The sequence below is a fragment of the Phocoena phocoena genome, chromosome 6, assembly GCF_963924675.1.
Source record: "Phocoena phocoena chromosome 6, mPhoPho1.1, whole genome shotgun sequence".
Taxonomy (NCBI): domain Eukaryota; kingdom Metazoa; phylum Chordata; class Mammalia; order Artiodactyla; family Phocoenidae; genus Phocoena; species Phocoena phocoena.
The window spans coordinates 34,681,969-34,705,072 of NC_089224.1; the positions used below are offsets into that span (position 1 = coordinate 34,681,969).

A 23,104-nucleotide genomic window follows, 5' to 3' on the forward strand; every position below is an offset into this window, starting at 1 on the left:
AATCGTGGGGCTCAGTCATTAGGTTACAGGAGTCACGACAGGGCATGGGAACTGCATCACACCCTCTGGCCACTTTGCAGGCCCCAAGATTGTCTCTCTCTTTTCAGGGGCAGGCTGTACATGGGCTTGAGAATACCAATAGCCAAACAGCATTTTGGTCACACTGCTGGCACAGTACTTATTACACACAGTATGAGCTCCTAGAGGTTAGTTACCATGTCACATGCATTTCTAGATGCCTAAGGCCTGGCTTTGAGCTTGAAACTTACCCCTAATCAACAGTTACTGAGTAAGTGGAGCTCTATTAGGATTTCAAAGGGGGGATTTTCATTTAACACAGTAAGTTGACACTGATTCTCCTCCCCTTCAAAACCCACTAAAATGATAATAAAACAATTAAAACTATTAACCTTTAAGGTCAAAGAAAAAGAGGGAACAGCAGAGGACAATATATTTCAATGAAATTTTAGAAGGTGGAACTGTTGGGATATGGCAAGAGACGAAGGCAGTGATCAGAGCAGAAAACCCTCAGGCAGACCTTCCCCACCTAACCTTTGCAGGAGGCAGAACGTTAAGTCTCTAGAAAACGTGAGCCAAAAAGGACTAAGGATACCAAGCACAGCATATGGCAGAGTGAGGTGCAAGAACCAAAAGGGACTAAGTAACTACACCAGCATTCCCCACCTTCTTTAGCATTCAAGCAGAACTCTCTAGATAAATTTTAATAGCCCCCAAGACCTTCACATGTTGATGTTTTGCAGAGCTCCCCTCAAAGCCAACTAACCTTCAACCTATAGTGAATCTTCATGATCAGCAAGCACACCCCAACATACACATTCTCCGTTTTGATTGTTTTATTTTAGTGCCTCACTCTTAAATGTGAATAGAAAGCCAAAGCCACCAACATAAGACCAAACCAGAAGAGGGAAAAGACAAAGCACTTGGAAATTTAAAATAAAGTAAAAATTTTATTTAAAAGATTATGAGATTAAAAAAAAAAAAAAGGGTTATACACAGGCAAGGATATATCTCAGAAAGTAAAACATAAAGTCAAAGAGATAGAAAATACAAAAAAGAAAATACAAAGCAACGAACCACATCAACCAGATTTTGAAAACTGAGCTGAGCCTTTGGATCCAGGAGGGCCAAGCACAATGAATGAACAAAGCCCATCACTGGTAAATTTCTAATCTCCAGAAATGAAGAAAAGAAAGCCTGTGGGAGTAGGGGAAGAAATCAGAATAGCACTGTATTGCTAGAAATCAGTGGAGCTTATACTTAAATTTGAATTTTTTTTTTTAAGGGAGCAATGTCTTAAAAATTCTTGAAGAAAAATGACCTCCAACTAAAATCTAAATCCAAAGTATTATTCACATGTGAGGGTAAAATTAAGACATTTTTAGATATTCAAGGACTCAAAAATAGGACTTCCCTGGTGGCGCAGTCGTTAAGAATCTGCCTGCCAACACAGGGGACACGGGTTTGATCCCTGGTCTGGGAAGATCCCACATGCTGTGGAGCAACTAAGCCCACGCGCCACAACTACTGAGCTTGCGTTCTGGAGCCCACAAGCCACAACTACTGAAACCTGCACACCACAACTACTGAGCCCGTGCGCAGCAACTACTGAAGCCCGTGTGCCTAGAGCCCGTGCTCCGCAACGAGAAGCCCCTGCACTGAGAAGCCCACGTGCCGCAATGAAGAGTAGCTCTCGCTCATCACAGGTAGAGAAAGCCCACACGCAGCAACAAAGAACCCCCCCCCCCCAAAAAAAAGACAAAATCAGACAGGTTGACCAACATGCTTGAATATATTTGAACAAGAAAATTATCATTAGGTCTTTGGCAGCTCTTTTGGAGCATTTGGACAAAATTAGCAACAGGCACAAAGAAACCATGCAGACTTTTTTAATGGGGCAGTTAAACTAGAGAAACAAAAAGCTACCAAAAAAATCATCATCATCACCAGAGTATACCATTTATTTATTACTGAACTCAGTAATAAATATTTACCCAATCATAATAATATGAACAATAACATTAACTGAACCGAAATTTGTGATATAAATATGATGGGAGATACAGGAAGAAGGTAGAAGAGGGGCTATTATCAGAGCTAAATCCTCAACTACTGCAACAGGAAGTATAAACCTGTGTAAAATTGATAAATTTAGAAAAATGTAAGCATCTAATTCAGAAATAGATAAATCCCAGCATAAACAGTTTAAAGGTCAAAAGTGCCTGACTATGGGAAGCAAAACTGGAACTGGGGAGAGGTGAGGCAGGGAGCTACTGTTTTTCAATACAAGCCTTTTAAATGCTACTTGATTTCATTAAAATATGCTTGTAGTACTTTGATAAAAATAAATTCATTTTTTATTTTTATTAAAAATTTTTTCATTTGTTTATTTCTTTTTTGAGGCTTCCTATTTCTTTTCTTTTTCTTCTTTTTTTGGCTGTACCACATGGCTTGTGGGATCTTAGTTCCCCAACCAGGGATCGAACCTGGGGCCACAGCAGTGAAAGCACCAAGTCCTAACCACTGGACTGGTAGGGAAGTCCCTCATTTTTCAAATCTAGAGATGGAGAAGGACTCTACTGTAAGTATTAAAGCAATGGCAACATAAGAAACGATCAACAGATTCAAACACCGAAAAGCTAAGAGATTGTATGTAATGAAAATTATTTAGAATACAATTTAAAAGCAAACTGGCACTACTCGTATGCTTCTTGGCCAAAATTAGTAAATTGAGAACTCAGAAGTGTAAGGAAAAAGGCAAATATTTTGCTAAAGTAACTGAAAGAGTGGGAAATATATATCCATAGCCGGAGAAAGAGAACCCAATGGCAGAATGAGCCTAACCTGTGAGCAGAGCAAGACCCCTTGAAGGGTTGAGGGGCAGTGGGAAGAGGCCCTGGTGCTAGGTCAGGCAGGTCTATGCTGGACACAGAATAAGGGCACATCACAAGATTGTTCCTCTTAACATGATCCCATGGAGTTCTCAACTTCTAAGATTAGTTTATATAAAACAGTGAAACATGAAATCAAAATCTAAAAAATGAGACCCAAACACTGGGCCTGAAATAGCCGACAAGAACCAAATTCCAGGAACACTTCCCTAGGAGTTCCTATTTGAAGGATGTATACAGTCCAGCTGACCACCATCACCACCCACCTGCCTCAAGTCCCTATCTTGGAGAGAAGTGCTTCTCTCACTGGGAAGCTCCTACCGTGGGCCTCAAAGACTCGCACTAAGGATAGAAACCAGGATGGGAACTAGGCTTTGCTCCCTGGAGGTAAGGGTCATGACTTCCTTAAAAGATCACCAGAACTCTGGGCTTCCCTGGTGGCGCAGTGGTTGAGAGTCCACCTGCCGATGCAGGGGACACGGGTTCGTGCCCCGGTCCGGGAAGATCCTGCATCCCGCATGCAGCAGAGCAGCTGGGCCCGTGAGCCATGGCCACTGAGCCTGCGCGTCCGGAGCCCGTGCTCCACAACGGGAGAGGCCACAACGAACGGTGAGAGGCCCACATACCGCAAAAAAAAAAAAGATTATCAGAACTCCAACTCTGTTTATATTTGCCCCGCAAAGGCAGTCAGTCCCCAGGCCAGGGTGAAGCATGGTTTCCACTGACACTCTAAGTCGGTGGGGGCGGGGGAACCTTTCAGAGTGCTTTTAATTCCTCTAAAGCACACAATGAGTCACAAAGAGAAGAGGAGTATCCTGCTGACCAAAGTCCAACCACAAACCAGGAGGAATTAGGATAAGGTCCACCCTAGGAGATGTCATGCACTCTATTTACTTTCTCTGGGCCACAGTCCATGGAAGTTTACGGGCAGCAGTAAGCTCTGACAATGGAAGCACTCACACAGAGAAAATCATTTACCAAGAATGTCACTGCTGGGAACTTGCACTCTTTGTAAGGCAGGCCAAGGATCATCTTTTCTACCAGCTAATAGCAGGCTTATTATGGTCTCTCAGAGATTTCCCACTAATACAATCAGGCTCCTTTCTGGCTCTAAATACTGTCTTGATATGCTGTCATTTAAAAAATCTGAACTGGTGTAGCAAAAGGTTCTTGGTCTTCTGTGATTTCTATTCTATAATGCAATTGTTCTGTGGGGCTGAAACAACCACATAAAGTAACCTCCCTGTATATGTATGCATCTCTCTTGTGTGACAAATCAGATTTTCTTCAAGATGATACCAATTACAACTTTCGTATCAATCCACCCTTCAACACTAAATCTGACTTCCAAACCTTCCCCTCTCCCTCCCTTTGGAGAAAACTGCACAATTCTTAGTAGTAAAAAAAAAAAGTAATTGCAGGATTAAAACCTATAGGTTTAAAAATGACAAATTTCTATCTTTTGCTGAAACTTCCAATACAAATTATGCCCCAGTTACTAAAGTACCGCCCAGTTTGAAGAAACATAACCCCAAATTAGTCAAACACAAAAGAGCCAAACTTCAAGGCAGAATGAGATGGAAAGAGGAAGGAGAGGGAGGTAGGGAGAAGATAAAAGGAGGAATACCAAGCAACCATAAAAAAATTAAGAAAGCTTATAGGAAAAAGTAAAAAGGTACAAAGAAAGCAAGCCTTTAAAAAATGCAAACACAAGACATGGCAGCACGGAAAAGAACAAATTGATTAGGCAGGAAAACATCATTCACATGATACACATTATCTTTTTGAAGGAAAAGACCAAAAAGATGCAGGGAGGAACAAGCCAACATTAACCAGGTTAGATGCAAAGCTAATAATCTCTGTCCTCAGAAAAATAAACAGAACTACATATACTTAATGTAAGCAAGGTCAATTTGGTCATGCCCCATCCTGCCCTAAACCTTGCAAAGAAGAATGTGAGGGTGGCAACTGCTGGGTAGAATTCAGAAATCTGTGGAGCTTTAATTCAGGGGGATTTAAAAGGCTTACCGTGGGACTTCCCTGGTGGCACAGTGGTTAAGATCCCGCCTGCCAATGCAGGGGACATGGATTTGATTCCTGGTCCGGGAAGATCCCACGTGCCGTGGAGCAACTAAGCCCGTGTGCCACAACTACTAAGCCCTAGAGCCCACGAGCCACAGCTACTGAGGCCGTGTGCCACAACTACTGAAGCCTGCGTGCCTAGAGCCCATGCTCCGCAACAAGAGAAGCCACCACAATGAGAAGCCCGCGCACCGCAATGAAGAGTAGCCCCGGCTCACCACAACTAGAGAAAGCCTGCCCGCAGCAATGAAGACCCAACGCAACCAAAAATAAATAAATAAATTTATAAAAGGCTTACCGTGGGACAGGTATTTGGAGGTGATGATTCTTCTGTGCACACAGACAAAACAGAGAGGGAAGGCATCTGGGAATGGGTGAGGGTTGGCACCTCTGTGCCACTGTCCAAGTTCAAAGCTGAAAGCCCAAGAGCATGATGCCCATTGAGCTCACTGGCACTGCTTTGGGTGGAAGGCTTTAGGGAATTCCAGAACGTGCCACTGCGGAGGCAGGATGTGCTATGGAAAGTGCTTGCCATCTTGGCTGTCTTCTGACTGCTGTCATCAGAGTCAAGTTTGGGGAAGGACAGGGACTTGATATTGCTTACTGCAGGGATCGGGGGGAGGGACACTTTGGAAGACAGCGACATCTTTTCACAGTTGCCCAACTGTGGTAAGGTTATAAAGCCATTGGGTTTGTGAAGAGGCTTGAAATCTAGGGTTGCCCGCTCCAGGGATGCCAGGACCTCCTCATCCTGTAACACGGACCCAGAGCCACCTCTAGGCAAGTTACTGTCCAATAACTGGGCCATAATGGGTCCACTGGTTCCTACCAGAATGTTTCTCAGCTCTTCCTTCTCATCAATAGTTTTTAACTCCAAATTATCAAATGGGTCTTCTTCACACTCAAAGTCAGCAGGATTGAAATCTGCCTTTGTGTGGGGTGGGCTGAGAACTTTCTGTTTTGTGGCACTGCTGCTGACCCGAGTCGGGGTGAGGATGCTGTTGTGCTGTAAGCTGGCAAGGATGGGATTGATAGGAGGTGGCATTGTGGCTGTACCGTGAGTCTTGGAGAAGCTCATTTTGCTGTCACCCTCTGGGCCACTCTTAGAATTCACCTTAGCTTCTGCTTCCTCAGCCTTGCGCTCTGCTTCCCACTGGGCTTCTTGGATTTTCTTAATATCTTCAGCCCACTCAATGGTTTTCTTTTCCAAAGAGAAGTCATACTGCAAAGATATATCAGAGAAAGGAAGTGTGAACCCAGGTGGCTGCCCCTCCCCCACCCAATTCCTCCACCCAATTCACTTCTTCCTCACCCTGGCAAGGCAGCATTTATTAAGGTGTATGGGAGGATCCCCACTCAGGAAAACTAAGACTTCCTAATCTTACTTGATTTAATCAAACTATGCTCCCTGGTTACTTCTAGAAATTAACTAGAAGGGGCTCCCATCACCTCTAATCCTACATACCAGGCCAAATGTACCTTGCCACTTCCCTTGCTTCTCTCCCCTCAGGCCATTTCCCTTCTTAGAATTCTTCATTGGTGGCTCAGGCAGAACTCAGCTGCCTCCTCTATAAAGCTTTCCTGATGGCCCATTCCTTCCTCTGAACTCTTACATACTGTCTGTCTCTATCATTTGATGCTGAGCACATGTGACCACAAGTAGCTTTAGTCTTCCTCTAAACATTTCCCCAACACTATCACAAGCCTCTTGTGGGCAGCAACTGGGCTTTAGACCCTCTTAAGGCCTCCATTATCTAACACAATGCCCTAAATAGATCCCGCACTCAATAAAAACAACAGCCCCTAGTATTTAAGAAGCACTTACAAGGTGCCATGCATGATTCTAAGCACTTTTTATATATTAGTTCTCTAGATTTTTTCAACATTACAGGGGCTATGCTCAAGGTCATAAAGCTGTTAAGCGGTAGAGCCTGGATCTGAACCCAGGCAGTCTGACAACAGATTCTATGCTCTAAACCACTACCAAATTACAGTGAACAGACTGTACTCTAAATGTAGAAAAACTGCTTATTAAGAAATCTAGACATAACCAAATTAAGATTTTATGATGCAAACTCAACAAAAAGCAAACCACCTGATTAAAAAATGGCCAGAGGATCTGAATAGACATTCTTCCAAAGAAGCCATACAGATGGCCAAGAGGCACATGAAGAGTGTTCAACATCACTAATTATTAGGGAAATGCAAATCAAAGCCACAATAAGATATCGCCTCACGCCCAGCGAAATGGCTATTATCAAAAAGGCAAGAAATAACAAGTGTTGGAGAGGATGGGGAGAAAAGGGAGCCTTCATACACACTGTTGGTGGCAGTGTAAACTGGCGCAGCCACTGTGGAAAAGAGTAAAAGCTAAACAATGTGTGCACATTCAAGGCTGGAGGCACAATAAGAGTAAAAGAGGAGAAAGGAAGAGAAAGGAGGCCTACCATGACCTAGAGCCACGGTAGGCCTAGAGTTTTAGAGTAGAAGAAACATAATAAAGTGCCTCAGGTCATCCCTAAACCTTTCAGCTTCAAACAACACAAAAGAAGCCTGGAAACGCACATGTCAAGAAGTTCACTTACACACCCTGAGCCAGTTACTGGGCCCCAAAAAGACACTTGGGGGATCACAGGGCTTCCTTTCTACCACTAACTGAATAGTGAGAAAATAGCAATGGGCAAAGGTTGCTGCTTCTAACTGTGGAGGAAATCCAATTATGCAACTGGTTTCCTCCATCAAAAACTGAGGCTGTGACCAACTTCCCACTGCCTGTAAACACAGATCTCTGAAGTTTTACTCCCAAAAACAAGTGTAAATTTCTTTCCTCTTTAGTACTTTGTTTTTTTGTAATTACCAAAGTAATGTAGAATACTTGGAACATAAGAAAAAACAGAAAGGAAAAAACAGCAGAAATATTACAGTGAAAAAGAGTGTGATTTTTGAGTGTACAATAATAAATAATAACATCATCTAACATTTATGGAGTACCAGGAACCAGAATAAGCATTATAAATGCATTATTTTACTTAATCCTTATAAAAACCTTAAAAGATGTACAAGATTACACAGCTATTACACGGCAATTCCAGCCCATGAATCGCTGAACCAGAGTCTGCTCTAAACCGTGACACTAAAGGCCACCCTCCACTACTGTGGCCACTACCACCATTTCGGTGAAAACTTTCCGGACCTGGGTGCAAAGGTTTATGTATGTTTTACTGGCTCACTTTGATGATTTTTAATCTGAAATCTCAAGTTTGTATTGTCATGCAAGGGCAAATATGAAAAAGTTACAGGAAGCTTCAAGCTGTCTAGGGCTCTAGGTCTGACTCTTCTCTGGATAGAGAGGGAGCCAGCGCCAACACCACACCAATACCACAGCCAAATCCCCCACTGGAGACCCTAGGCAGTCAAAGTTTAAGGAAGCTATCTGCAATTAGAGAACAAAAACACTGCAGCCAGCCCACACAGGAATGGAGCTTGGAGCCTTGATCTCCTCTTTTGTTATTAGTGGGTGTGATGAGTATGACAGGCACAGTACCAGGCACCCATTAGTGCATCACACTGATCAAACAGAAAATTCCCAGCAAAGCCTATTAACAGCAACGATGTGGGATTCCAAACAAGCCTTCTGAATGAATCAATGAGGCAGCAAATAATATGAGGACTACTGAAATAAAATGGAGGTGTTATTTAAATCATATTGCTAGCAGTATTCTGCACACAGAGTGGTATTCACTGAATATTTGTTGCTGCCAATAAAAAAGCCACCAAGGAAACAGAACAAGGTAAAACTTCATAAGGGAAATCTCTATCTCTTCTGGCCCAATAAAGTCTCCATACACAAAAGGAGTACCGATTCAGTATTCAAAAACATCTAAGATAGTCAACATTATTAGTAGCTAGAGAAATGTACATCAAAACCGCCATAAGAGAGGTAATTCCCTGGCGGTCCAGTGGTTAAGATGCCATGCTTCCACTGCAGGGGGCGTGGGTTCAAACCCTGGTCTGGCAACTAGGATCCCAAATGCCACGCGGCCAAAAAACCAAAAACAAAAACCGTAAGACCACTGCACACCCATTAGGATGTATATAAATAACTAAAAAGACAGATGATAACAAAAGTTGGCAAGGATGTAGAGGAACTGGAAACTTCATGCAGTGTAGGTAGGATTGTAAAATGGTGCAGCCATTTTGGAAATTAGTCTGGCAATTCCTCAAAAGGTTAAACATAGTTAATACATGACCCAGCAATTCCACTCCTATGTATATACCCAAGAAAGCTGAAAGCATATGTCTGCACAAAAACCTGTAGACAAATGTTCACAACACGGATTTCCCTGGTGGCGCAGTGGTTAAGAATATGCCCGCCAATGCAGGGGACACGGGTTCGATCCCTGGTCCGGGAAGATCCCACATGCCACGGAGCAAATAAGCCCGCTCGCCACAACTACTGAGCCCATGTGCTGCAACTACGGAAGCCCGCTCGCCTAGAGCCCATGCTCTGCAACAACAGAAGCCACCGCGATGAGAAGCCCACGCACCGCAAGGAGGAGTAGCTCTGGCTTGCCACAACTAGAGAAAGCCCACACGCAGCAATGAAGACCCAATGCAGCCAAAAAAAAAAGTTCACAGCAGCATTATTCCTAAAGCCAAAAAATTAGAAACCATCAAAAATGTCTATCAATTGGGGACTTCCCTGGTGGTCCAGTGGTTTTAAGACTCCACGCTTCCACTGTAGGGGGCGTGGGTTCGATCCCTGGCTGAATGGATATACAAACTGTGGTATATATCAATACAATGGAATTATTCAGCCATAATAATGAATGAAGTACTAATGTTTCATTCATACAATATGGATAAAACTTGAAAACACTGAAGTAAAATAAACCAGTCACATATATATTTATGAATAGTTATATATAAAAGACTAAATATTGTATTATTCCACTTATATGATATTCCAGAATAGGCAAATTCAGAGAGACAGAAAGTAGATTTAGTGGTTGCCAGGGGCTGGGAGAAGGGGAAAATAGGGAGTGACTGCTAATGGACACTGGGTCTCTTTTCAGGGTGATGAAAATATTCTGGAATGAGATGGTAATGATAGTTATGCAACTGTGAATACACTAAAAAAAAATTTATCTGCATACTTTAAAAGGGAAAATTTTATGGTATGTGAATTATATCAATAAAACTTTTATTTAAAAAATATAACTGAAGTTCTCCCACTACGATTATTCCCTAAAAAAGACTGGAAGGTAAAACAAAGAATACATTTTATTTTATTTTATTTATTTTTTCATTATTATTTTTTTTTTGGCCACGCTGCCTGGCTTGTGGGATCTTAGTTCTCCAACCAGGGATCGAACCCGGGCCCTTGGCAGTGAAAACACGGTATCCTTTCCACTGGACCACCAGGGAATTCCCAATTTTTTTTTTTTTTCAAAGAATACATTTTAGAGTAACATGGTAATGCCTTAGTAAATCCCCCTTCTTTGCCAGGAAGTTGTATTTAAAAAAATCTAGAGTCACAGGAAGAAGTGTTTGGGTGAGTAGCGTACCTTTCTGTTTTTCCATGTAACTCCTTCCCTAAACTGTAAGCTCCTTGAGGAAAGTGGTTAAGGCATTTATCTCTATCCTCAACCCTAGCAGAGCGTCACTCAAAAGCAGGCAGTCAATAAGTGTGTAGGAAGTCACGTAACATGGCGCTATTTGCTGCTTTCAAGATGTAATTTTATACATTTATAAATAACTGAGCTTTAAAGATGCAAGGGTTGAAAAAGAAGCTACTGAGGAGACGGCATTTAAGTGCAGTCTAGAATAGATAAATTTTTAACAAGCAGACAGCTTTTAGTATGGTGAGAAAGACAAGAATATTTCAAGTGGGGATAACAACTCATGAGAAAAGCATGGTAAAGACAGGTAATACACACAGTACATTCAACAAATTGCTATAGTATCCTGGTTTGGAGGGAATATAGAGGAGATGATGAGCTAAGGTACTCGACCATAACCTTATGTCTAGACTTGATTCAGTAAGGTTGGTGAATCACTGTAAGTTTTTAAATTCAGGAATATTATTCTAGAAACAATATGAAAAATAGAAGGAAAATGCTGTAAGCAGAGGAGCCCATTAAAGAGGCTACTGAAATAGCCCAGGTGAAAAAATAAGGTAAGGATAAACTGAATGGCAAAGGGAAGACACAGCAGAGAGAAAATACTATGTAACTTGAGTGACCAAGAAGGTAATGAGGACATTAATAGAGAGAAGGAAAGAGGGGAAGAAGCAAGTCAGATGAGCAATGGGGATTTGTTTTGGACAAGGCACAGAATCCCAGGAACATACAATCTATCAGATTACACAAGATCTGTAACAGATATATAAACATATATAAATGTGCGTGTGTGTGTACGCACGCCTGTGTGTGAGTGAGACAGTGTGAGCCAAGCGATAACAGGAGCTATCAGAAACACAAATAAGAGACAGGAGAATTTTTTTTTTTCTATTTCACTATACAGCAAATTCTTACTCCTTAAAATGTTAAATGTACTAAACTTTAACTAAAAATTACCACTTACCTGTACTTCTCTGACAACCTGCAAACAATCAGGCAAGGAGAAGCCAATAGGTAGACCAACTTTAGCTGGTGTTTTGAATTTGTCTCCTATCTTAAATGGGACATCATCAAGGTAACTGAAAGTCCCTACAATCAAAAATAAAGTACAAAATATCAGCAAAGAACTTATTATTTGTTTTGGTATAATCTTACATCTAGGATACAACATTAATTTATGCTATCCTAAGACTAGAAGTTACAGAGTTCCTTCTCTGACTGCTTACCTTCTCCTGACCCTAGATCTCTAATAAGGACTCCTATTTGAGGTTACTTGATCTTATTAGGGTTTATATTCAATTATACTTAGCATAAAAGCCAAAGTACTCACAGTAGCCTAAAAGTCCTCCCCAACGCCCATTACCTGTCTTGCCCTCAATTCCTGGCTCACTGAACTAAGTCATAGTGATCCTCTGTTCCTCAACCATGACATGGTCAAAACTACTTCAAATATTCTGCACTGGCTGCTTCCTCTATCTGGAATGTTCTTCCCTCAGATATTCACATGGCTTACTCCTTCACCTCCTTCAAGTCTTTGCTCAAATGGCACTTTCTAAGTGAGGCTTACCCGGACCACCCTATTTAAAATTACTACCACACCCTCACCGCAGTAATCCCACATTATCATCTATCTTTTCTCCATAGCACTTATTACCTTCTAACATATATGTAATTTGCCTTTTAATTATCTTTATTGTCTGTCTTGCCCAGTGGAATATAAGCTCCCTGCAGGTAACTATTTAAGTCTGTTTTATTCACTGATGTAGTCTCAAAACCTCAGCACTTCCTGGTACATATTAGGCACTTATTAAATACTGATGAATTGATGATAGAATCTTCACAAAAGAACCTCCTTGATTAGGATTTCTTTAGTAAGAATAATTTTTTAATTAACACAAAGAACTACTCTAGATTTTTTTTTAAGCTACATTCTAGAGATATGGAAATATTTAAGAAGTACAGCACTTATGGAAAAAAGGAAAACCAGACAAGACCATGGGAATCAGACCAGGATTATCAGGAGACACAAACCATACACAACTGAACTGCTTTAACTCCCTAAATGTTCTCTGCCCATCACAGATGCGTAATACAGAAAGATCGGGACATTATCATCAATTTATAGGGTCAGACAAAAATGAGAATGGTTCTTGTATGTGACTCTCACTAGGTATACACTCCAAATCAGGTCATGATTTCTTTTCTGGACCAGGTTTGGGGCTAACTTAACTGGCAGAAGCATCAGGGAGAATGAAACATAGTTCATAAAATAAATTTTGCTTTTTGAGTATTAGCAGCTAGTAAAATAAGGCTTACTTCTGGGTCTCACACTAGTATATTTTCTTGAGTGCTCATGTCCAGAATAAGACAATTACACTTCTTCCATAAAGAGATTTCTATTCCTTTTAAGAACTCTATAGATTTCAAGACTTACCAAGCAAGGTCAAGATATACTTGTAATCTTGTCATCATTCCCATTTCCCAAGGTAGATATTGCTCTGATATACCTGAAATCCTCCAAAAGAAAGAATAATAGGCCCCCTCTCCCACTCCTGGGGGAGGGCGTCTGCCTCGTTCCCATATAACTTCTAGCTAGAATTAAAACATTTTAACTATCTCACTCAGCTAGCAAATTAAATCTACAACTGTGTTCAATTTAATTATTTTTCTGAGGCATAACCATAACTGTTAACACCCTAGCGAAGTTTCCAAGTTGGTCATACCTTTGTAAGTGTTCTCTCAGCTGGCAATGCCTGTCACATTCCCACCCTTATTTACTTGATTAATTATGTCTTACCTTTAAGAATGAGCTTAAGAACAACTCCCTTCTCAGTCTCAGAATAGGTCTCACCATTCTGTATTGTTAATAGTTTGTTTCCTTATACTACTCCCCACCCTGCACCAGAGACTTTGATCAAGGATTTGATCAAATTCCTATCCACACCCCCCCAAGCTCAGCATAACATCCAGCAGATGATATTTGCTCAATGAGAATAAATAAAGAAGACACGGTCTTACACTTCTCTTGTATTTAACTCTCACACTAACTCACATTCAATTAGTATTTATTAAAATTCAAAATGATTTACCTAAAATGGCAAAGCTAGTCCTGAAAATGTTTTAACAGAGTACTCATGCAAGATGTAAGCACATTTCTAAGGTTCTGCAGAAAGTCACAAAAATGTACCAGAGGTACCAAAAAAAAGTATCAGGTACCATCACAGCTTGCCAACAAAACTCTGGTTATAACACTAAAACTTTCTGCCACTTATAAAATGCTTTATATTACAGAGATCAAAAGCAATGCTCTTTTTAATTGTAGAGAACTTTTATCTGTCTTCCACGGAAACAAGTGCTCAAAAGTTACTGAAAGTTAGAGTGTAACTTCAGCTAGTGCCCCGATTAACTGGAAACAAAGCTGGAACTAGCATTTTCTAGGAAGCATTGGAAAGATTTACAGTCAAGTTAATAATCACAAAATTAAGTCTTTTGTTTAAGAAAAGTTTAAGTATACATTCAAAGTAGGTTAATTATATAACGCACACATATTAGAAAAATCCTATCTATAATAATACTTATATGCATATATGATATACAAATCTAAGAAAACCTATCCACATTAATACTAACAAAATTTTCTTAAATGAATACTTCTATTATAGATTGGTAATGGGGAGTTGAGGGGAGAAAACCATCTGTTAAAAAGTACTATACTTGAGATATCTGAGCCAAATGATAATATCTTTCAAGAAGGGTGTTCAGTTTCCTTGCCTACCTTTCAGTTAGGAAACTATGACAGTGTTGTATACACTGACAATTTATATTCTATAAATGGAACTGGGCCCTGGCTTAGAGACAGACCAGATCAAGTAGAACACCTTGAAACAACTGCTGTTTCCCTTCATTAGCACCAATTACAGGTAACTGCTTTAAAAAGCAGTTTCATTTCACTAACAAAGCCAATGCCAAGGTGACTTAGCACATCTTCTAACCTTCCCCCTCCCCGCTTTAAGCTCTGTTAACCAGGAATGAGTAAACAGTTTTGTGATTATTGGGAGGAGGGGGTAGGGCTAAAGGGCAAAAGGCATTTAAGAGGCGGCAACAAGAAAAGCAACTTTTTGAATGATGGCCAGAGACTACCATAAGTACAATGAATGATGTTGCTGTGAGGATTAAAAAGAACATTTTTGCAAATATAACCAACTATGCCTTAGGAACTATTCATTTTTATCCAATATATCAGAATATCTATTTAAAGACATCAATTTCTCTTATTTCTCAATACATTTTATTTTTTAAACAGATTCAATAAAAACTCAACCACATGGCCCAGAGAATTAAGCACTGTGGTTAACAATCTTCTGGCTCACCCCCAAGTACCTTTTAGTTTCAGTCTTTATTACTGAAAATCTTTCTAAGATGTCTGAGCCCATTTTCCTCAGTTCCATTTAGAAAAAAGAAAGTACATCTCTGATGGCTGTGACAGTTCCTTGAAGTCAGGTTCTGCACACTGCTTGCCATTATGCTATGGTGGAAGGAACTGGGCTGAACGTGTAATGACTCAGGATAAATTCTGGGAAGGTTTCATTCTGTTTCCTTTCTTTCTAAATTGCTGATAATGTTTATGATCTTGTGACCTGCCTGTTTTTCTGAAAAAAGGTAATTCCATGTGGGGAGAGAAATTCCTAATAGAGGGTAGCAACTGGATTATGCTTAATTCAGATTTTACTGTGCGTTCAAATTGAGGTTTTTGAAAAAGAAGAATAAAACAGATCAAACTTAAAATTAACTGAAAATTGCAATCCCATGACTATCATTACCTTAAAGCTGTAAGTCAGGTAACACTTGCAAAATTACATCAATAGATAAATAGAGCGAGACACACGCATACACACACACACACACACACACACACACACAATTATACAGATATCAATATAGGATGTGAAGTCAAAAGAAAATGTTACTCATGTCCTAACAAAAAAACAAGATAACCTACAAAATCAGCTTTTTAATATGCAGTATCTGGCATTAAATTTAAAAAAAGACACACAAAAAAGGAAGAAAATGTGATCCATCAACAAGAGAAGAAACAGTCATCAGACCCAAATTCAGGGATAGCCAAGATACTGGAATTATCAGAGAACTTTAAAATAACTATAATAAATATGTTAAAGGATCTAATGGAATAGGTGAACATGTGTGAGCAGATGGGGAATTTCAACAGAGAGATGGAAATAGAAAGAGACAAATGGAAACACTAAAAATGAAAACTGAAGTATCATAGAAAAAATTTTTTGATAGTTCATAAGCCAGGCTATGCTAATCAGAAGACAATACTCGTAAGATGAAAGAATCAAAGAACTTGAAATTAAGTCAAAAGAAATTGAAAGAACTGAAACACAAAGAGAAAAAAAGAAAAAAAAAATGGAACAGAGCCTTAAGAGATCTCTGGGACAATATCAAACAGCCTATGCATATGTGATTAGAGTCTCAAAAGGATAAGAGAGAGACATGGAGCAAAAGAAATGTGAGAAGAGATTATGGCTGCAAATTTTCAAAAGTAGTAAAAGACATCAACTAACAGATCCAAGAAGTTTAGCTAACTCCAAGCAGGATAAATACATAGAAAATCAAACCAAGGTACATCATAGTTAAAATGTTGCAAACAAAAGAAAGTCTTAAAAGAAGGGGGATGGGCAGCATATGACATACAGGAGAACAATGATTAAATGATGGCTGACTTCTCTACATTACTCTGTACTTAAAAAGCAATAACAGATTGGGATTTCCCCAGCAGTACAGGGGTTAAGACTCCGCACTTCCACTGCAGGGGGCACGGGTTCGATCCCTGGTCAGGGAACTAAGATCCCATATGCCGCACAGTGTGGCCAAAAAAATTAAAAAACAATAATAAAAATAAGAAATAAAACAATCTAAAATAAAACACCTTTTTCTATCACTCAATAGAAAAAGTATTTCAATATCTTTGTAGAAATTAAACCAAGAGATAAATAAACCTTTCCAGAAGTTAGCTAAATGGTCATAAATATGACAGCTTGGCATTTCAAAGGAGGGAGTTTAGTTTTATTAAGTCCAATTACAGAGACTTATTTTTTTCCCAAATTAGAATATCAGGGCATTTTTCCAGATATTAAAAGAGTAACTTATCTGTTTGTTGAAACATTTTAAAAAATCCTTTAAAAGTCACTTCTGGAAAATAACTTTTTTCTTAGATTAAACAAGTGGAAAATGAGTCAAAAATTAAAGAGAATTGACATTCAGAAAGGTGTGCTTTAAGCCAAAGGTTTACAATTTGCATGATATAAGGACAATATTTTTAAAGGCCTTTGAAAAGTAACTGTTTGTATTTCTTATTCTATTATTTAGGGGTATGTGGTTATTAATGACAGTGGAAGAAGTTCAACCTCAGTTGAAAAGAATGAACTTGAAGAAAAATCAAATACTAGTGCTAAGACAGCACAGCATAAGATATAGTCAGCCCAAGTATTTAAATAGAAAAAAAAGCATTTTCATATCCAGTCATGAGAGCAGTTGTCACCTCCTTGTCCACACCCCAAGTGCCCTAGAATCAATCAATCTCTCTCTCCCTCTCTCTCTCTCTCTCTCTCTCTATATATATATATATATATATTTATATATATATATAGCCCCGAGTCAGATAATACCTAACTTAGGGGGAACCAACCCAGAGACTCATAAACTAAAATGTTCCCGTCAGATATGCCCTTGACCAAAAGATACAAAAACTTCAGCTATATGATGCTAGCCACTATATGATCAAGCAAGAAGCACCATAACTGGGGTGGCCATTTTTGGCCCTGTGCACTCTACACAAGTAGGCCAAGAAAGCAAGTCTATAAACAGAAGAATAAAAATGGAGCACATCTGCAGAGAAAAGCAGTGAAAGATGGAGGGAGTAGTAGCCTCAGTTTCCTGGCTTTCTAATTTCAGCCTTGTAAGGCCAGGCTGAATTTGATTTCCTGCATGCAGATGCCTACAAGATTGCCTATTAAATATTCTCCACCTATTCCCTTTAATTTCTATTCCTTAAACTACATGATATCTAAAAATAAGATTCGTTATTCTAACAGCCCAACTAAAGCCACTGAAATTCAAGTAGGAGCTTAGCAAATTAAAGCAGAAGCAGCCAAAGAGAGAAAGAGAAAATCCTTCTCAAATTTTACTCAGGTAGAGCATTTCATTTAAACAATAAAATTTTGGTTAGGAATGTAAAGAGATGGAGGAAGTCCTAAAAAAATAAGTCATCATTGATCAGGTAACTTCAGAATTATAATCTTCTCTCTGGATTGTTGAGCTGGAACATATAAACTGGGGTCCAACTTATTTTCACTCCAATCAAAAAGGAGTTTCTAAAGATTCAAGATAGAAAACATATCTTTTGAAATAAGATTATAAATTTAAGTTTTTCATTTTTGCTCTTTTCTCTCCCTAGGTCTTTCCTCTCTCCTTGGCTCTGTCCTCTCTTTTCCCTTGAGAAAGTGATCAGAGGCAACTACAGATCTGCCTCTCTAAATCATTTGAAGACTTTGAAAGAGACCTGTAATAATCCTTAAACAACAGGAGATAGCTTACCTGAAGATCTGATGCCTGACAGGTTATACAGAATGCAAATTCCAGAGTCTGAATGACTTAATTCCAAAAGAATTTAACAAAACATACGCAAGCAATGTATGTAAGTATATGCACAGTGGCAGTTCAAAATATTAAAGCTGTTGTATAAAAATATACAAGCAAGTTAAAAACCAAGGAACTGCTGCACCACCCTGACTCAGAAAAGTGATATTATCGAGTAACCATTTGTAGATCAGAAGAGTATAACAATACATGTTGCCACGCAGTCTAACAAATCATTCTTACAATGACATGATTTTTAAAATGGAACATTAGTTTTAAAACCCCTTTTAAAATAATTGTGTTGTCTGGATATTTCTGATGTTTAATTCTTATCTTTGTACAAAAAGAGGGTCTAATTTTAACTTCTTAGGCACCTCCATTCCTATCAAATGCAGATAATAAAAGTTTATTAATGTACTCCATTTTGGAAGGCCATATCTTAGAAAAAGATGATAAACTATTAGTTTCAAACGCAAAATTGTAATTACTACTACTGATACTTCTGGAATATACTGATCTGCTAATCATGTCTTATTTGTAGTAAATCATTTCTTTTTATGGGGGGAGAAAACCTAAACCAAAACGTCATAAAACGTTAACTAAAGGCTTAGAATTTTTCACATCTGATGGAGAAGAGATGGATTTTTCACACCTGATGGAGAAGAGATGGACCAGAATAAGAAAAGGAATGGTAACTACTTCAAAATACTGCTGAAAAACAACAAAAATAGGCAGGCTCCCTATCCACCTCCAGCAGTTTCAAGTACAATAAATACAGAGATACTCTAAAGTTTATCCATTTGAACTTCACATTAAAGTTATGTGAAGTCCTATGGAATGAATGTTACATTGTTGTACAACTTTATTTTCCTCAAGCCGCTCATTTAAATAAATAAAAAGGGACACTTACTTAATCTGATTTCAAATTCTCTGATCAGATCAAAACTTAAACCATGATATCTAACAGTCCACTTACCATGAAAATCTGCACCCAACTTCTTAGAAGCCATTTAGAACCTGAAAAACAAAGAAATATTTCTTAGGTGCATTATGCCTTGAGGGGATACAAACAAACCATTATAAGAAAATTGAGGATTTCCCTGGTTGCGAGGTGGTTAAGAACCCGCCTGCCAATGCAGAGGACGCGGGTTCGACCCCTGGTCCGGGAAGACCCCACATGCTGCGGAGCAACTAAGCCTGTGCGCCACAACTACTGAGCCTGCGCTCTAGAGCCCACAAGCCACAACTATTGAGCTCGTGCAGCACAACTACTGAGCCCACACACCGCAACTACCGAAGCCCTCGTGCCTAGAGCCCATGCTCCTCAACAAGAGAAGCCACTGCAATGAGAAGCCCGTGCACTGCAACAAAGGGTAGTTTCCACCCACCGCAACTAGAGAAAGCCGCAGGCAGCAACAAAGACCCAATGCAGCCAATCAATCAATAAATAGCTTAAAAAAAGAAAATTGAGACTACAAAAAGAAACCAGAAGACTAAAAGGTTCCAGGACTGACATAACCCTCAAACTTCTCAGTCCCAAAGTCTCAAAAAAGAAAGCAGAAAGGGGGAGAAACCACTTTTCCAGAAAAAAAACATTTCTGAATCTGCATGTTCTGGAAAAAAAAACATTAGAACAGCAAACTGGCCACTGACCAATTTATACACAAACTGTCAAAAAAAATTACTAAACATTTATCTTCCTGATATAAGCTACTAATGTCAATATTTGTAGTTCTGTCAAGATTTTCTATATATCCCATTTTATTCAGTATGTAAATATAGACCTTTTACTGACAAATGTAACTGTAAGACTGACATTTCTGAATTAGGGAATCAATGACATACAACTTCTGTACTGTTTTAATTTTGTATACAATTTCAAAAAAGGGGAATTCCCTGGCAATCCAGTGGTTAGGACTCGGAGCTTTCACTGCCAGGCCGGGTTTAATTCCTGGTCGGGGAACTGAGATCCCACAAGCCGTGTGGTGTGGCCAAAAAAAAAAAAAAAGAATCCAAAACAGGAAGGAAGAAAAACCCATAAAACCACACATCTAGTTTAGTATTATCTTTGCACTTTGAGTAGGTACAAAGTCCTTTTCTTGCAAAGACAATCTGAGATCTTCAACCTAAAAGTTTATTTCCCTTGATATGATGTTTAGACCTTTAACTTGCCTGAGACATAAGCATATAACGAATATATAGTATGGTCTCTACTAGCCTGTATTACCTACAGTACAATGCAAGGCATTATACTTAAAATGATCTACAGGCATACCTCATTTTATTGCACTTCACTTTACTGCGCAAATTGAAGGTATGCTCAACCTTGCATTGAGCAAGTCTGAGGCCTAAGGCGCCATCTTTCCAACAGCATTTGCTCACCTCGTGTCTGTGTCTCATTTAGGTAATTCTCACAATATTTCAAACTTTTTCATTATAATTATATTTGTCATGGTGATCAATGGCCTTCGATGTTACTATTATAATTGTTATGACATTTTTTAGCTATAACCTTTTTTTTTTTTTTTGGCTGCATCAGGTCTTAGTTGCAGCATGTGGGAAATTCATTGTGGCACGCAGGCCTCTCTCTAGTTGTGGCTCGTGGGCTCTGTAGTTGCGGCACACAAGCTCTCTAGCTGTGGCCCACGTGCTCAGTAGTTGTGGCCCTCGGGCTTAGTTGCCCACCCCCCCACCCAGCATATAGGATCTTAGTCCCCTCACCAGAACATAACTTCTACATGCACTGGGCAACCAAAAAACCTTGCATGACTTGCTTTATTGTGATATTCGTTTTACTTCAGTGGTCTGGAACTGAACCCACAATATCTCTGAGGTATGCCTGTATGTTCCACTGTAAGTTTTTTTTAAAGAAGGCGAGTATATTGCACCTATCATGTGAAAAGTATTCAAAATAATTAAATCTGTACAGGATTTTAAGAAACTGACAAGTTGATTTTAAAACAAAGGAAACAATAGCCAAAACAATTTTGAAAAAGAACAAAGCTGGAGAACTTACCACCTAACTTCAAGACTTACTATTAGAGTAATTAAGACAGTATGGAAATGGCATAAATATATCACACAGACCAACAGAACAGAGTACAGAAATAGACCCATATGAAAAAAATGTCCCGAAGATGTACCGTAACGACCAAGCACACAAGTGCTTTAGGCTGTACTTCACTGAGAAAAGAATTCAAACTGACCCAGACATGTGTAGATCAGAAGAGCTGCATGCTGTGAAGTATGCAACAAGTGGATTTTTTGTTCAAAATGAAATTAAAATAATGACAGTGAAAATAAAAAAAGAAATAGACCCATATGCATATAGTTAACTGATTTTCAACAAAGGTGCAAGGCAATTCAAAGGGGAAAGGATAGTCTTCTCAACAAATGATGCCAGACATTTGTATGCAAAAAATAAACCTCAATCCATACCTTGCACCGTATATAAAAGTTAACTCAGGGGGATGGGGAAATTATGGCTAAGAGATACAGGGTTTCTTTTTGGGGTGATGAAAATATTCTAAATGTGATTATGGTGATGACTGCACAACTCTGTGAATATACTAAAAGCCACTGGATTGTACACTTTAAATGGGTGGACAGTATGTGATATGCTGATACACTACAACAACTTGGATGAATCTCAAATGCATTATGGTAAGTGAAAGAAACCAAACTCAAAAGGTTACATACATATATGTATGGAATAGGATTCCATTTACAATATTCCAGAATAGGCAAAACTACAAGAACAAAAAAGTAATCTAGCTACTGGACACTAATAGTGGGGGAAGGAACTGACTATATAAAAGGGAATGTGGGAATTTTTTGAAGTTATTGAAACTTCTATATTTGATTGCACTAATGGTTACAGGACTATATGCATTTGTCACAAATCACAGAACTGAAAACAGGGTAAATTTTACTTTGTGCAAATTATACCTTCAAATTTTTAAAAAGTGTATATATATACCCATCATATTGAAATTAGATAAAATAGAATCACTGAATAACACTAGTAATATTTTAAGCTACTCCACTAGAAGTAGAATAAAGTTTCATTTTTAAAATGCCAAAATTCAAAATAACATATTATATGGCTGTACCAAACTCTATTAGTATGCTTTCTGCCTGATGACAAGGGTTTTCTACAGTGAAGTATGGTTTCTAACAATGGATTTCTTCCCAATTTAAAAGCAAAAAAAAAATTTTAAGTGCAAGTAAATGGGTTTATCTCTCTCTTAGCTTAGGCTCCTTTAGAAAGAAAGAATGAAACACAAGTTGAAAATTACAAATTCAATTAACATTATTTTAACACTATGTCTTTAACTGGTAAAATACCTTTTAAACTTCGCAAAGAGCAAGGCTAAAACCGTTTTTACAATGCAGTCACCATGGCTAGCAGGAACCAAATTTCTCTATGGGGTGATGAAAATGTTCTAAAACTGACTGTGGTGATAGTCCCAAAACTCTGTGAATATACTAAACACTGTTGAATTGTATTCTTAAATGGTTGAATTGTATGAGATATGAATTATATCAATAAACCTGTTACCAAAAAAAAAAAGTAGCTCTGAATTTGATAAGGTATGCAAACTAAAGAATGATTATTTAGGTACAGAGGAAGGGAAAGAGAAAGATGAATGACATTTTTTCACTTTCATAATGGCTATTATGAGTGAAATAAGTAATAATTTCAGTCATTGGTAAAAGAGAAATTTATTCATTAATTTTTACAATCTGAAGGATAATAAATTAACTCTTTAGTGGGGGTGGGGGGGAAGCAGCTACCAAACAAACAAAACAAACCACTTCCAATAGCCCATT

At 38.8% G+C, this 23,104-nt stretch overlaps 1 protein-coding gene across 1 annotated transcript in view; it reads right to left on the bottom strand.

The window, feature by feature from the left end:
* Positions 1-23,104, bottom strand: part of UBAP1 (ubiquitin associated protein 1) — a 52,038-nt gene that overhangs the window by 4,883 nt on the left and 24,051 nt on the right. Inside the window, exons 2-4 of the mRNA XM_065878794.1 lie at positions 19,248-19,288; positions 11,577-11,701; positions 5,290-6,213 (exon numbers count right to left, since the gene is read on the bottom strand). Of these exons, the coding sequence (XP_065734866.1) occupies positions 5,290-6,213; positions 11,577-11,701; positions 19,248-19,281 (1,083 nt within the window). The 5' untranslated portion in view covers positions 19,282-19,288. The remainder of the gene's footprint in view (positions 1-5,289; positions 6,214-11,576; positions 11,702-19,247; positions 19,289-23,104) is intronic.